Consider the following 14324-nt stretch of genomic DNA (forward strand, 5'->3'; position numbering starts at 1 on the left):
GAGCTTAAAGTGGACGCACCTTGAGGAGTTGTGGAAGCTGGTGACTGTGTTGGAGATGACACTGTTGAAATTGGTTTGGATGCCAAGTGATTTGTGCTCTCTGACTGAGTTGTTGCACAGGAGGAGTCATCCTTTATGATTTTTGATTTAAGACTTTGAAAACCTGTTGAGATTATGTTTTTGGCTTGCTGATCACCAAGTCGGGTTTCAGAGGCTTTAGTAAATTTGCTTTGAATTTGTCCTTTGTATGGAGCATCTTTGACATTAGGCGTCCTTGAGACAGTTATATTTTTGGTTGATTCTGAATCTGAACTTTTGCCAACAATTGAGGATAGAAATGAGGATATTTTCTTAATGGGTTGATTGGGCTGCTCCTCTCCAGGCTGTACTCTCTTTCTCCACTCCTCATCTGAAACATCATCTATATGCTTTACTTGCACACCAGTGAATGAACGTCGCCTCTGTTGAGGCTGATAGCAGCTGTAGACACCCATGGTAGGTGAGTTTGTGGTTGAGGTAGCACCAAATGAAATAGAAACCTTCTGGGATAGCAGTTCTTTTATTCCTCTGCTATTGAGATTTGTATTGTTGTGGTTGGCACCATGATATGAGAGGTCAACAGCTTCCTGACAAGGATTCCCGTACCCAAAATTATTTTGGAGCTGTTGTTTTGTATCCATCTTAACCTTGTTAAACTGATAAGTGGAAAAATCCAGAGCTTGCTGTCTTTGATTAAGAATAGAATCCTCAAACATCCAAGAGAAACACTCTAGGTTCAGATTCATGATTTGGTTACCTTTTCTATAGGCTGCCGACAAGTCAAGTGGTGCGGTCAGAAGTTCAGCTTCACTTTGGTCTTGCCCTGGAATCCAAAGGAGCTCATCTTCATTGTAGAGAGGAATCTTAAAACCACAAACTTTAACCATCTCATTATACAGCCAGGCATTAGGATATAAATCCCCTGTATTTCCCCAGTCTTGTTCTGGAGCACATGCATAGACATACTGCCCAGACACATCTGTCAGTAGAGCGTAAATGTACTCATAATCAGTGTAGACAAAATATCCACAATCTCCATCATCTGCTGGCCACCACATCCCTTGGTCCAAAAGTGAAAGCCATTGCTGATACCACTCGGACTCCTCAAGATACACATGTTCCTCCATATCAGTGTTGCTTGTTGAGGAGTAATTCCATGGATTGGGAGATGTAGCTACATTAATATAGCTTCCATTATTCCCAGGTTGACTGCAAATTTCTGATGTGCCTTGATATAGAACCTGTCCATTAGCGGAATAAGACAGATGTGGAGGTGTTTCCTCATAATATCCCTCATGATATGAAATACTGTTTAAACTGTGACAACTATCTGCACTAAATGAGTGCCACTTTCCTAATTTAGCATTATTCTTAATGCTCAAATTCAATACACCCTCAAATTCCTGACTACTAATAACATCCAAACTGTTGTGGCTATTCCACAATCTCGGTCCCATTGAACTATGGGGAATATATTTGGAGTACTCTGGTTGAATATTACTCTCTCCTTGGTAAGTGTGCAAACTCATCCATGGCTGAGTAGGACAATATTGTTGATTAACATCCATGTCTATCTTATTCAGACACTGAGAAGATTTGTGGATTTGATCACTAGCTAAATTTCCATGTCCATCAGGATAGGTGCCTAATGACTGATCATTCAGCTGTTGCCACAATATAGATTCTTGGATCCATGACTGTTCATCATTGGGACTAAGTCCCAATTCATATGAAGAAGAGACTTGTGGGTAGACATATTGATCAGATACACCATGTAAGGATGGATAACTCTGCCTTAAATATTCCTGTGACATTACCGCTTGAGATGGGTAACCAAGAGAGAGGCTACTAAGATTTTCAGTGCTATATGACTCGTTTCTTATTTGGCTTGAAAGCAAAAAGTTTTGTGAGCTATATAAGAGGGGTATATTACTGGTGCTATTAGATGTGTATGCAGCACGGTTTTGTTGTGACCGAGCATAACTTGCTGGAGTCCTCAAATCAAGGCTCTCTGTGTCACAGGTGTTTGGCAAATTATTTGTGTCAGATACCTTGTGTTTCAGCAGTCCTAAAGAATTTAACTTCAAATGTGATCCTTCCATAACCACATTCTCTGGTTTGGCAGAGGAAATCTCCGTTGTATTCCTGGTTAATATTCCAGATAAGAAACCTTGTTGAGTAAAGGGCTTTTGGTTTTGTATTGCATGTCGATTCTGAGGAGGTATTTGAGGTAGCTTTCTATTCAATTGACCTTGATGAGTGGAAATCTCTGTTGGTATGTGTTGCTGCTCCTGTTTCGATTGAAATGAATTCTGGCTGTTTGGAGATACATCTTCAAATGAGGATGTGAGTTTGTTGAAAAGACCAGACAACATTCCTGATTGAGAGGATGTATCTTGCCTGGCTACAGGAGAACTTTGATTTGTCATAGCGGACTGCTGCAGACAAGAATGTTCCTTGCTCTCCTGTGTAACAGGTGGTGTATTTAGCTCCTTTGACTCAGTGGAGGGTGTTTTGAGAAAGGCAGCGAAGAGACCACCTGACTGGGGTTTTCGTTCTTGAGATGGTTGGCTTTGTCCAATCAAATTTTTTTGGGGCTGAAGCGGAGTGGACTGATTGTTAGATGCCTGTATTTGTTGAGTTGATTGAGGGACAGAAACTTCTGAGGAGGAAAACTTGAAAAGTCCAGACAGAATGCCATCTTGTTGAGAAGGTCCTTGATGGGATACACTTTGTCTAGAGCCATCTAATATGCCTTTCAGATGTTGGTCTGATTGCTTATTTTGGACTCTGGACTGCTGAAGAAGGTTGCAACTCTGTCTCTCAGCATTAAGCTCTAAAGGATGTTGAGAGGCACTTGTACTTGATGATTTGTGTTGGTCCTGGGAGATTTTTGTTTCAGTGTCTGAAACATTGTTAGTGGTGGCAAATCTAAAAAGGCCAGATAAAATACTTCCCTGTTGAGGTGGTGCACTTGCAGTTGTTGATGGATGCTGAAAGTCTTTTTGTTGGAGGCTATTTTCTGTGGAGGAAACATTTAATGGCACTGGGAAAAGAGGTTTAGGTACACTTTGTTGGATGTGAGGTTGGGTTTGTTGATTTATTATTTGAGCAGAGTGACTCTTTTGTTGTGACTGATTGAGTTGAGTACCTGTGGTCATATCACCTGTAGAAGCAAATTTCATGATTCCTGAGAGTAAGCCTCCATGGTGTGGTTGATTAGTAGATGCTTGGGCAACTGGTGCATCATCAGACACAACTGATTTAAACAAACCAGAGAACAGGCCCTGACGTTCATGTTGAGATGCTTTTTGCTCTGTATCATGAGGGACTTCAGTTGGACCAGGATGTTGGTGCCTAAATTGCATTTGTTCTTTAGCCGAAGATGGATTCTGATGTTGCATTCTGGGTACATTTTGATTTGATGCTGGAGAAAGTGGAGAGTTCTGAATATTAGACCTTTGGGCATGTGGAGTAACAGGCTGCAGATCTTCAGTTGGTGCCATCTTAAAAAGAGAAGAAAACCAACCTGTTTCTGTGTTCCCCTTAACAGTTGCCTCAGGTTCTTTATGGTTCGGAATTGTTGATTTTGCATTGTCATGAACCGAAGATGGAATTACACCTATAATTTTGTTTGGGGCATTAAGAGTTTGATCCGTCTTAACCAAGTTTTGTGGCATACTTTTGGATGTACTTGAATCCTCACCAGATGCAAGCTTAAATAATCCAGAAAACAGCCCTCCTGCTGCTTTTGGAGGTGGTGGGGCAGATAAATTGTCAGAAGAGACAAAAGCTTGTTTTGTGAGGGAGGACTGGCCTGAAAGTTTATCTACCCTAATGTCTTCTGCTGATCTGAAAACAGGAAACACTGTCTGTGTTTGAGTCTGAGGAGGCACTGGAGGTCCAGGTGAGATTAATGAACTGAGAGATTTCTTAAAAGGACTGAAAAATCCTGATTCTTCAGCAGCTTTTTGTGTTATAGGCCCAGTGTGTGTCTTTTCACTATTTATATCATCGGAGATATTTTTAAAAGCTTTAGTTTTTTCACCATCATCAACTTTATATGCATCTGGCATTGTATGGAGTTTCGTATTGCAATTCGAAGCTCTGGAATGATCACCTGGCTGCATTTTCCCCACATCAAAAGTAAAACTTTTGGCTGTTCCATTCACAACACTATCTCCAGTTAAATTGTTCCCCTCTCCCAATACTGAATTCAGAGAAGACGATGTCTCATTGTGAGATGTGACAACACTGTATTTGTTGGGGTCATTTCTGATTGGTTGAGTTGAGTTGTCCACCTTTTGCAATTTAGCATCAGATGGCTGGAAAGGCAAATTAGGTGGCACTGAAAACTTCCTATCACACTGAGGATCCTGAGTAGGGGATACTACCGCTACTGGTGTGGGATTTGCAGACTTTGGAATGAAGGAAAACAATTTTGATATACCAGAACTAACAGGAACATAACTTGGATTCTCTGATTGTTCAACAGACTTCAAGTCCACTTGTTTTGAGCTTGATACAACTTTATCTGTTAAAGAGCTAAACAATGAACTCATGGCATTCTTCATCCCTGCCACTCCATGGTCAGAAGTACCACTTGAATTTCTTTCTTTGGCATCTATGGGTTTATCTTTCACTTCCTTAGAGGTGATACCTTGCTCTTCTCCAACGTATTCAGTTTTTGCACTACCCTGAGATGACAGCCTTGATTTGTTAGACTTGGGTAAAGATCCATATTTACTGATTTCCTCTTCTTTTTCAGCTAGATATTCTGATACAGTTTCAACCAGGCACTGCAGCTCATCTATAGGATCAACATATTCATCACTAGGTTCCTCAACAGGAGACAGCATGACCTCTGGAGCCCATCCACCAATTTTACCTTTTCCATTCTTCTTATCACGGTAACCTTGAAGCCTCTCAGTTTGGCTACCATATGTTGAGAAATATCCATAGTGGCTATAATTTTTCCTCTCCTCAGCCCTGAGCGCCTTAGCTAAAGAGGACATTTCCTCCAACTCCTCCTCAGAGCCAATGGAATACTGTAGCTCATCTGAGCCCTCAGAATCAAAGCCTGGATCTTCCCTCTGTCTAGCTGCTTCTTCCTCTTGATATGCAACATAATTCTCCAGTGTGTTTTCTATCTTATTTTTGGCCCACATTCTTGTTTTGTAGAGTAAGCCATTTTTGTATGGTTTCAGGCATGGCATCATGTTTTCATCAGCCTCTTCCATTTCTTTCACTTGGCGTAACACAAGCTCGGTTCGTTTTTGACGGAGAAATGCAAGATCTGGTGGGAAATGCTCTGCTCCAACATGCTCCAGCCCTCCTGGGTCCCGGATTTTTTTCCTTCGCCTTCGGTCAATGGTAGCATAGCCTTCTGGGTAAGCGGCATTTAATGAAGCATTTTTGTTTTTGATTGGAGACAACTGGCTGGCTATGGGATTCTGACAGGCCTTTTCAATATGAGAAAGATTATTTTTTCTGCCATGTTCCTCAATCCATGCCTGCTCTTCTCTATCAAGGAACTCACAAAGGGTACTTTTACCCTGTAGTTTGTATTTGACCTCCCAATCCTCCACACCCATGCCTGAATCTACTGGGACAATCCTAACTCTACCCCTATGATTAGGAATTCTAGCAGAGATTAAAAAGGATGGAAGAGGATAAAAAGGAGGGGGAAAGAAAGAGAAAAAATATGTATTTCAACATAAGAGACATAAGCTGCTGAGAGCAAGAACATAATAATAGTGATGCACTAAAGGTGTGAAATGAAACAAAAAAAATTAAGCACATTATCAGAAATGTAAAGTGAAAAGTACAGTCCTTACTGAACAAGTAAATGCTTTTCACCTCGCTAATAAACAGATTTTTAATCAAACCCCAAAATTATGCATGCATACATAAAGAAATCCATAAATTACACACAAATGTAATTTCAACCATAACTTAATGGTCACAAGAAATACAATCTGTGTATTTTTAAAAAGGATCTGATGCAAAGGAATTATCCGGATTAGCTCTGTACTGGGCCACACAAGAGACTCTGATTAACCACAATCACAGAATACCACATTTCAGTTTCTTTCTCTTACACAAATCAGAAGTCTAAAAGACTAGAAATCCGTCCTCAAATTGCAAGTTTAAAGTTCAGCATTACAAACAGGGATAATTTGCAACCATATATATATATATATATATAAATTGCTATTTCACAGCTGAGTTATGGAAATTACCATCCCAGAGCCATTACATTCAGAGCTAAAAGTGTTGTAATTTTACACAAAGACTGCTTAGTACTATATGGATGCATACAGTACTTATAAGAACAGAATGTACCTGCTTGCATGGTGATCTCTATAGTCAAATTCAAAGCTGTGCAAAGAGTCAGCACAGGAATCCATGTGCTGCTGAAAGCGTGGCCCCATGGGATACTGGTGAAGTGAAGAGTTGGGCTGGGCTGTAGTGTGGTAGCGTGGAGGTAAACTACTGCTCGTCTCACTCCTGTAGTCACTGTCTCTATCATCCACTGCACTGTCCAGGTCATCCAAAGCTAGACAGGGAAACATTACAGATGAGAAAAAAAATCTGTTTTTATATATGCAATATGTTAATGTAACAAAAGATTACATTAAAAATGTCAAAGCCAAATCTCATTGCTCATCTATGCAACAAAGTAGTCACATGTTATAAACAAGTACAAGGAAGTAAGTGCAGGAGAATCAAAACAAGGAGCTCACAATGTACACAAAGAACACATTTTAAAAAGGTCAAAACTCAAGGAAAGTTGGGGAAAATCCATTCTTTGTGTTGTATTTTTATTTATCTGTGCAACTGCACATGAAAATCTTAACACTTAGGGGTGCATATGAAAGAATATTTATTTTGAGGGACAGAAACCAGTGGGGGTTCCAGGGAATAATCTAGAGTAAAGGGTTACTATATAAAATCTGAATACACATTACATACTCTGACTGTCGGCCCATCCAAAATAGTTGCCTGGTGAAATTAAAAATCAAGAGTTTAAGATGATGTGCAAAAACAAAATCATTTACAAAGACTGATATTGCAATTCTAATGTGAATTTACTTGTGCTTGAGTGAAAATTTTTGAATATATACGCTGTGAACAGATTGTTAACATTTACGCTACTCAGAGGTGACAAGAAGCAGCATGTAAAGGATTGGAGAGCACAGTGAAGCATCAGGCATGATGCTGAGGCTCCATCTAGTGTGGGATGTTGTCACTCACAGCATTGAGAGGCAGCGCAGGGAAGGGGGCGTCCCGCTACTTCATCCTGTAAGGGAAACTGACACAAGGAGAGTAAACGAAGGGAGTAAGGGACAACAAGAAAAAAGTATAATGTACAAATTATAATTAATTACTATTAACCCCTTACTAGTAACCCCCCTTTTTTGGCATGGAGACCGAAATTACATACCCAAAATAAAAAGGTTTCTGCTCATGATTCTTTCTGACTAGATATATAATCAAACTTTGTTCACAAAGCTGACACTTTAAAGTTTACTGTTCAGGAATCAGAATCACTCAGACTGTTATGATAATAGAGATATATAAGCTCAAACATAAAAACAAAAATAAAAATATAAAAAACATATGTTTTAAATGTATTTAAAAAATTGTTGATGTAGGATATGAGTTTGAAAACACAGTGTAGCTAAGGCCACAAGTCTTCCAAACCTTCATAAAAAATTTCATAATCGAATCTGTAAAACGGTGAATTTTATGAAATATTTTCTAAGGCCATTTCATGTGTGTTTTTAGAGAAGGCTAATCAGATTGATTTATGGCCCTTGTTATCTCTGTAAGATCTCACATGTAAACTCTCCAGTGTATTTTGTGTGTTTGGCTGTGAAAACTGCCCGATTAATCCCTATCTGTTATTCCATTGTTCTCACCAAACGAGTCTTTCACACCTCCGCCAGGTATGACACATTATCCGCATTATTCTTTTATCATTATTCTTTTGTTTTTATTCCACCTTTATTAGCCTTGATTGTGGTTTTTCAGGCTTTACAAAGACACAAAGCAGCAATCTCACTTCAGTCTCTGTTTGCATTTAGCCCTTGTTTATCAAAAGTCTTACTATAAAAATACAACAAAACATTTTCTTACGACCTTACGTGAATTCTTGAGACAAAAATGCATTATGAAGAAGAAAAGCACCTGCTATTAGTAGCATTGGTGCTAACGTTAGCATCAAGCTACATCTGACAATTTATGAAATTATTAGTACACTTTTACTAAAAACTCACTTTAAACCCCGATCGAGTGTTTATAATAACTTCCTTTAGCGATCAGGGGTGGAATTTGGTCGTTTACTGTTGTAAAAATATGTTATTTGTAGCCTTTTTCATCGCTGCACAAGTTAGCATTTCCGATGTACATTTTCGATTTTTTTTATAAAAACGCCCCAGATCTCAAGAAATTCTCATACCAAGCTTTACTATCGTAATCGCGGGTTTATTGTTCGGATATTTTGTGTGTACAGAGGTTTTTCAGTGTTGTTTTGGCCAGATCACTACCAGGAAGTGTGCAGGAAGCATGTGACACGATGGGGCGGTGTCCAGATATTACACTCTCAGATTGACTTTTGGGAAGGCCCAATCAGAGTCTGAGTCACACACCGCACGAGCTGCCGGCACAGCAAACACATACACAGATCGCTGGGAGAGGCTGTTTATCATCTGATCGCGTAAATCCGTGGAAAATGAATAGAAATGACGATTCTGTCTGAAGAAATATGAAGTAAACATCAGTAAATATATCCATATATCTCCGCAGATATGCATCTTTGGTCTGTAAATCCTTATTGACGCTGTTCAGTGAGTCTATGTGAACACAAATAAACCGCTCTTGACGTGACTGAATATGACTGAGAGGTGAATTTCTATTCAAAATGTGGCATAATACGGATTTATTATTTTGCACTCCTGACATAAATCACTAAATATCTGTCACTGCAACAATGTTTTATCAAAATATTGGTCAAATATCGAAGCTTGAGTCTTTAAACTTTCAATTGATGCATAGTTTGTCCAGATGAAGTAAGACAGTGATGTTTAATGTGCTGTGAAAGTGAAACAATAATAAACTGGGGCCGTCAGCGATGTTTGCACGCAAAGGGGTTAAAGCAATTAATAACCTCAGTTATAGAACATGCACATTTCAATAAATAAAATAACCATTAAATAGCATGCAAATTCACAGCAAAACTCACTTCAATAAGTTTGTTTGTGTGTGTGTGTGTGTGTGTCAAGAGACTGGTTAATTTAAGGACTTCCTTGATTTGGCTTCATTAATTAAATATGTACAGTTGACATGGTGTATCTGCTGCACATAATATCTGATATAAAATATTTGAAAGTTGAGGTCCTGTGGTATGACATGTTATAGTCCAAGAGCAGGAGTAGAGCAATATATGAACAATATTATTATTAGTATATATAGTATATATATATATTAGTATATATATATAAAATGTAAATAATGATTACAATACAAGGTCCTAGGCAAAAACCCATATGTGTATTTTATTAATCGATCACAACAATGCACACCAAAAAAAAAAAAAAAAACTGCTCAGAACACACACATGCTGACCACATACCAAAGCTGTGACACTAATTATGAAATAACCAAAAAAAAAAAAAAAACAATTATTATGATCAGACCTACATTTATAAATATCAGACTACAACATACCTGCCATGATTTAATATAAGCATTAATAAGTATCCAATATAACTGAATAGCCCTGACAGGCAAGATAATGATTCATTTATTGCATCTTACAAAAAGGATGATTATAATGGTGGAGATAATATAAATTATTTTAACCCATCCCAAATTAGATTGAAGCACTAAAATCTTATTCTTTAAGCTGCCAGGAATGATTTGTGTGTAAAGCAAAAAGTCAAAGTGGTATAGACTTTCATATTTTTACTAAAATGGTAAACATCATTTAAATAAATATTATAATATGTAAATATGAACTATTAATATTTTTATTTTTCACAAAAACAGCTATAATCAAAAGTAAAACAAGATGTAATATTTTTCAATTCATATATACAATTTCTACTTCAAAACTAAATGTTACAGTAACAAACTCACAGTTATGACAATGCATAAAACTAATATTAGTTTCAACTCATAAATCAGCTGTTTAGGCAAAAGAAACATAATAGGCATCAAAAAAGTAATTATTCTCTCAAACTTAATCTTAAGTTTATAGTTTTGCTCATTACTTCACAGTAAAGTGTAAAATGCTGAGCAAAGCTAAAAGGAATTTTTTGATTCTGGTAAACACTGCCTACACTTCCTTTTTAGATGCAAATTACAATGACAACTGTAGCCAAAGACAATGATAAATGCATTCAGAAAATTGTCATGCAACCTTTTCTCATATAATTTATATGCAATGACAGTCAGTGTGGACTCTTGTTTGATAACAAAGCTCATATGTACTGAAATATTGAAAAAAAGCTGTTTATGCAAATGCACAGGTCTTACCTCATCATGAACGCCCATAGCATTGATGCGTTCCAGTTTGCCGGTCCAGTATCGAGCCTCATCCTCTGGGATTTCTGCAAAATCATAGAGCGTCAGGAGTGTTGCAGTCCAAGACATAAAACCGTACTAACCATTTGTGCAGCAGATCAACAAAAATCCATACAGGTAGGGGAAACAAACTTTTACCAAAACAACTGAAATTGTTTTCATTGTTTAGTCTGAAAAGATAAAACATGTTTTCAAACCAAATCTACAGTAAAACACATTCATAGGTATTTGAAACCAGATTAAGAAATTGGTTTCATTGTTTGAAGTTTTAACAGCAAAAAATGTTTGCAAACCAGATCTAAAATACATTATTATGTTGTTTGAAACTATTGTTGGTAGTCTGAACAGCAAAGAAACGTCTGCAATCCAAAAGTAAAGCACATTATATGAAGTTTAAAACCAGTTTATGTCTGGACAATCAGACTCTTGTTTTATGGCTTGTTTCCACTGAGCGGTACAGTTCAGTTCAGTTCAGTACAGTACGATTTGGTAGGGGTAACCCTGATAAGGCTTGTGTTTCCACTGCCAATACTATCCTAGCTTGGAAGGCGTATTGTATGCTGGAAAGTAGTGATCGACAATGAAAAACAAAAACAACTCTGCCTCTTTTTGTTAAATGTCAGTTTTAATGAACAATAATAGCCATAATAAAAGTATGAGTACAAAGTATAAGAGGCTTATATAAGAGGAAATAAAGACAAAAGCAAACAGTTCAGTCAACCGTATGATACAAAGTCATTGCTGTGTACTACAGTAAAGTTCAAATTAAATAAATAATGTAAAACATAACTTTGTACTCAGCCAAAATGATTTGACCACAAAAAACAGATTCATGGACCATGAATGCCTTTCAAACATAGCCAACTCAAAACATATAATCACTACAGAGACATCAGAGCCAGCGGGAAATGTCGGAAGGACTAGCTGAGCTAAGGCTGCTCTCAGCGGATACAAGAGCACCGACTGTCCGGTGATCACCTGGAGCTACGAAATCTGCTAATTTTCAAATAGGCTCTATTTTGATAAATTAAACCACAGATTTGAGTTTTAAACAGTTACATTCTCATCTGAAAAACTCTTAAAACTACATTTCATGATACAATAACAGTAATATTAAGGAAATTACGTGGGCTTGTGGGCAATGATGTTTCACAAGTCCACAAGAACAGACAAGAACGCATGTTGAGAACAGCTGTGAGAAAATATAAAATGATAAATATGCGTTAATATTTTTTTATGTTTACACACTGTTGTGTAAATAAGTCCAACACGATAGTAGAGAGAGCGGAACGAGTGAAGGAGAAGCTTTATCTCCTTGTATCACTCAAAGCAACGATTCTAGTCAACCAATCAATGTTCTGCAGTGAGTTTAGCTCCACCCATTTTGTACCCTTTGCTGTGCTAGGAACCCAAACGGAAGGGTACCAAAAAAGTGGTACGATACGGTTCACTACTTTGGTACCATTCACAACTTCTGACAGTGAAAATGGAAATAATTGCGTACCGTACTGTACCGAACCATACCGCTCAGTGGAAACGACTCATAGTCATTGCTATGACAGCTCCACTGTAAAAAGTGCATTTTTTTTAAGTTATAAATAAAACTAAATTTACTGTTGTAAATAAACAAAATTAGTCCTTCTACTTAAAATCCTGTTTAATTTAATTGTTACTTGCCGTTTCTTTAAAACAATTTTCACTCAGGAATGGCTAGTACATTTCAACAAATTGTTTTACAGTGTGATGTATTGATGAGTGACTAGCTTGTCTGAACAATTAAATCAAATTGCCCTGCAAAATGGCAGACTGTTAGTCCTGAGAACCAAATTTGAAAACCAATTGGAACTGGGTCCAGTTGTGTACAAAGCATCTGATACTGTGTGCAGCTCCCTTTGAAGACACATGGGATACGGCACATGAGGAGAGCAGCTTCAAAGTGCTCAGATAAAACAGCCTGGCTTATGAATGGGATCAATGGCAGGTATCCAGGACAAATGTGCCACTTACGAAGGTCCGACCTTTAGCATCCCAACAACCTGCAGCGTGATCATTGCCGCACACTTTATTTACAGCCCATAGCTCCACTAACAATGGAGGCACAGCTGGCAAAAATGTAATTATTTTTTGTTAAGTCTTACACAAAGAGGTGCAATTCAAAGTGATAATTCAACCAGCAAATGAAAAGCCCAAGCCTCCTTTTATATCTCCACTATAGGGTCACACTAGGTTACATAGAATTTTCTCAGGAAACAGTGCCAATTAAGTCAAAAAAACTTTGCTTGTTTTTATTTGATAGCATTTAATTTGAAAAATCCCCCCAACATTTGTCACTTTTTAACATTACACCACTGTATTCTGGATAAATCAGCAGTTTTAGAGAGACAGTCTGAAAACTGTTTTATTAAAAAGCAAGCAGATCCACTCAGCCCTGATGACATTCAACAAATCAATGGAACCCAAAAGCACCAGAGAGACAGATGGGATTGATCTCAAGCAGCTGCGTTTCCAAATAACAGATCAGCAATCCATTCTTAATGTGGAAGACAAAATAAGAAGTTCTGAAAAATGTCCATGCTGCTCTTTTACATTCAGGTGCCAGACAGTGCTTGGGGACTGTTACAATTTCTCATTTTGTGCTCCTCTAGTAAGTTTGGAATAACACTACCATTCAAAAGTTTTATAGAACACTCTTCAGGTCACCATTTCTTGATCAAAAATATAGTAAAAACAGTAATATTGTGAAATATTACAATTTAAAAGTTTTCTATTTTGATGTAAAATGTAATTCCTGTGATGAAAAGGTGAATTTATCATTACTTCAGTGTTTAGTATAAAAATAACAGAATTAATTTGAAACTAAAATCTAGTGTAACATTATAAATGTCTTTAGTGTCAATTTCTATCTTCTTGATGCGTCCTTGCAGAGAAATAGTGATACTGTAAAAATCGATTCTTAAAAAAAAAAATTCTTAATCACCCTAAACTTATGATTGGTCGTATAAATGAAAAAACAACACAAAAGGATGTACTTTTTTTTAATTACACAAAGAAATTTTAAAGAGTCAGTCTCACCGAAGGGCAGTTCAAAGCGAGTGTCCAGCAGGACCCGATGTGGAGTTGGATTTTTAGTCCCATATATCTCATCTGCCTTCATCAGAACTTCAGAGTCCAGAAATATCCAATCACCAGGGCCCTCCTGTTCAGAGGAAAGGTTAATCATTACAGTATAAACATATGAAAGAGAGGAATATTTAGGACAGCTTGATGCTTAATGAACAAGTTCGCTGAAATGAAACCAACTCCAACATTCCATAAGAAACTTATTTTATCAGGAATGATGTAAGATTTTTGAGATGTGCATGACTTCCTGACCTCCTCTGAATGGCAGATGCTTTTGAGTGGGATCCAGGCCGTTCCTAACATGGTGTCCCAGATGAGACCTTTGTTCCACACCTCTACAATGAGGCCCAGGTCCAGCCGGCTGATCTCACTAAAAGTCACAACACAACCAAAAGATACTTCAAAGGTGTCGTTTTTTTGTTCGTTTTTGTAAGCGGCAATTGCCAACCATTTATTTTTTATTTTGGTACATCATAAAGGCCCATAATATATTTTGAACATACTATAAAAATTGTACTAATAGTTTTCTTTAAGGAGCATCTCATTGGAGCCTTTCCAGCCTTAAGGGATAGTTT

At 37.5% G+C, this 14324-nt stretch overlaps 1 protein-coding gene across 1 annotated transcript in view; it reads right to left on the reverse strand.

The window, feature by feature from the left end:
- LOC113109450 (protein unc-13 homolog B-like) overlaps nucleotides 1-14224 on the reverse strand; it is a 66562-nt gene extending 52338 nt beyond the window's left edge. The window contains exons 1-6 of the mRNA XM_026273018.1: nucleotides 14220-14224; nucleotides 14002-14119; nucleotides 13702-13825; nucleotides 10582-10655; nucleotides 7297-7354; nucleotides 6385-6598 (exon numbers count right to left, since the gene is read on the reverse strand). Coding sequence (XP_026128803.1) covers nucleotides 6385-6598; nucleotides 7297-7354; nucleotides 10582-10655; nucleotides 13702-13825; nucleotides 14002-14119; nucleotides 14220-14224 — 593 coding nt within the window. The remainder of the gene's footprint in view (nucleotides 1-6384; nucleotides 6599-7296; nucleotides 7355-10581; nucleotides 10656-13701; nucleotides 13826-14001; nucleotides 14120-14219) is intronic.
- Between the last annotated feature and the right edge of the window lie 100 nt (nucleotides 14225-14324).

This window comes from Carassius auratus, chromosome 10 (assembly GCF_003368295.1).
Source record: "Carassius auratus strain Wakin chromosome 10, ASM336829v1, whole genome shotgun sequence".
NCBI lineage: Eukaryota > Metazoa > Chordata > Actinopteri > Cypriniformes > Cyprinidae > Carassius > Carassius auratus.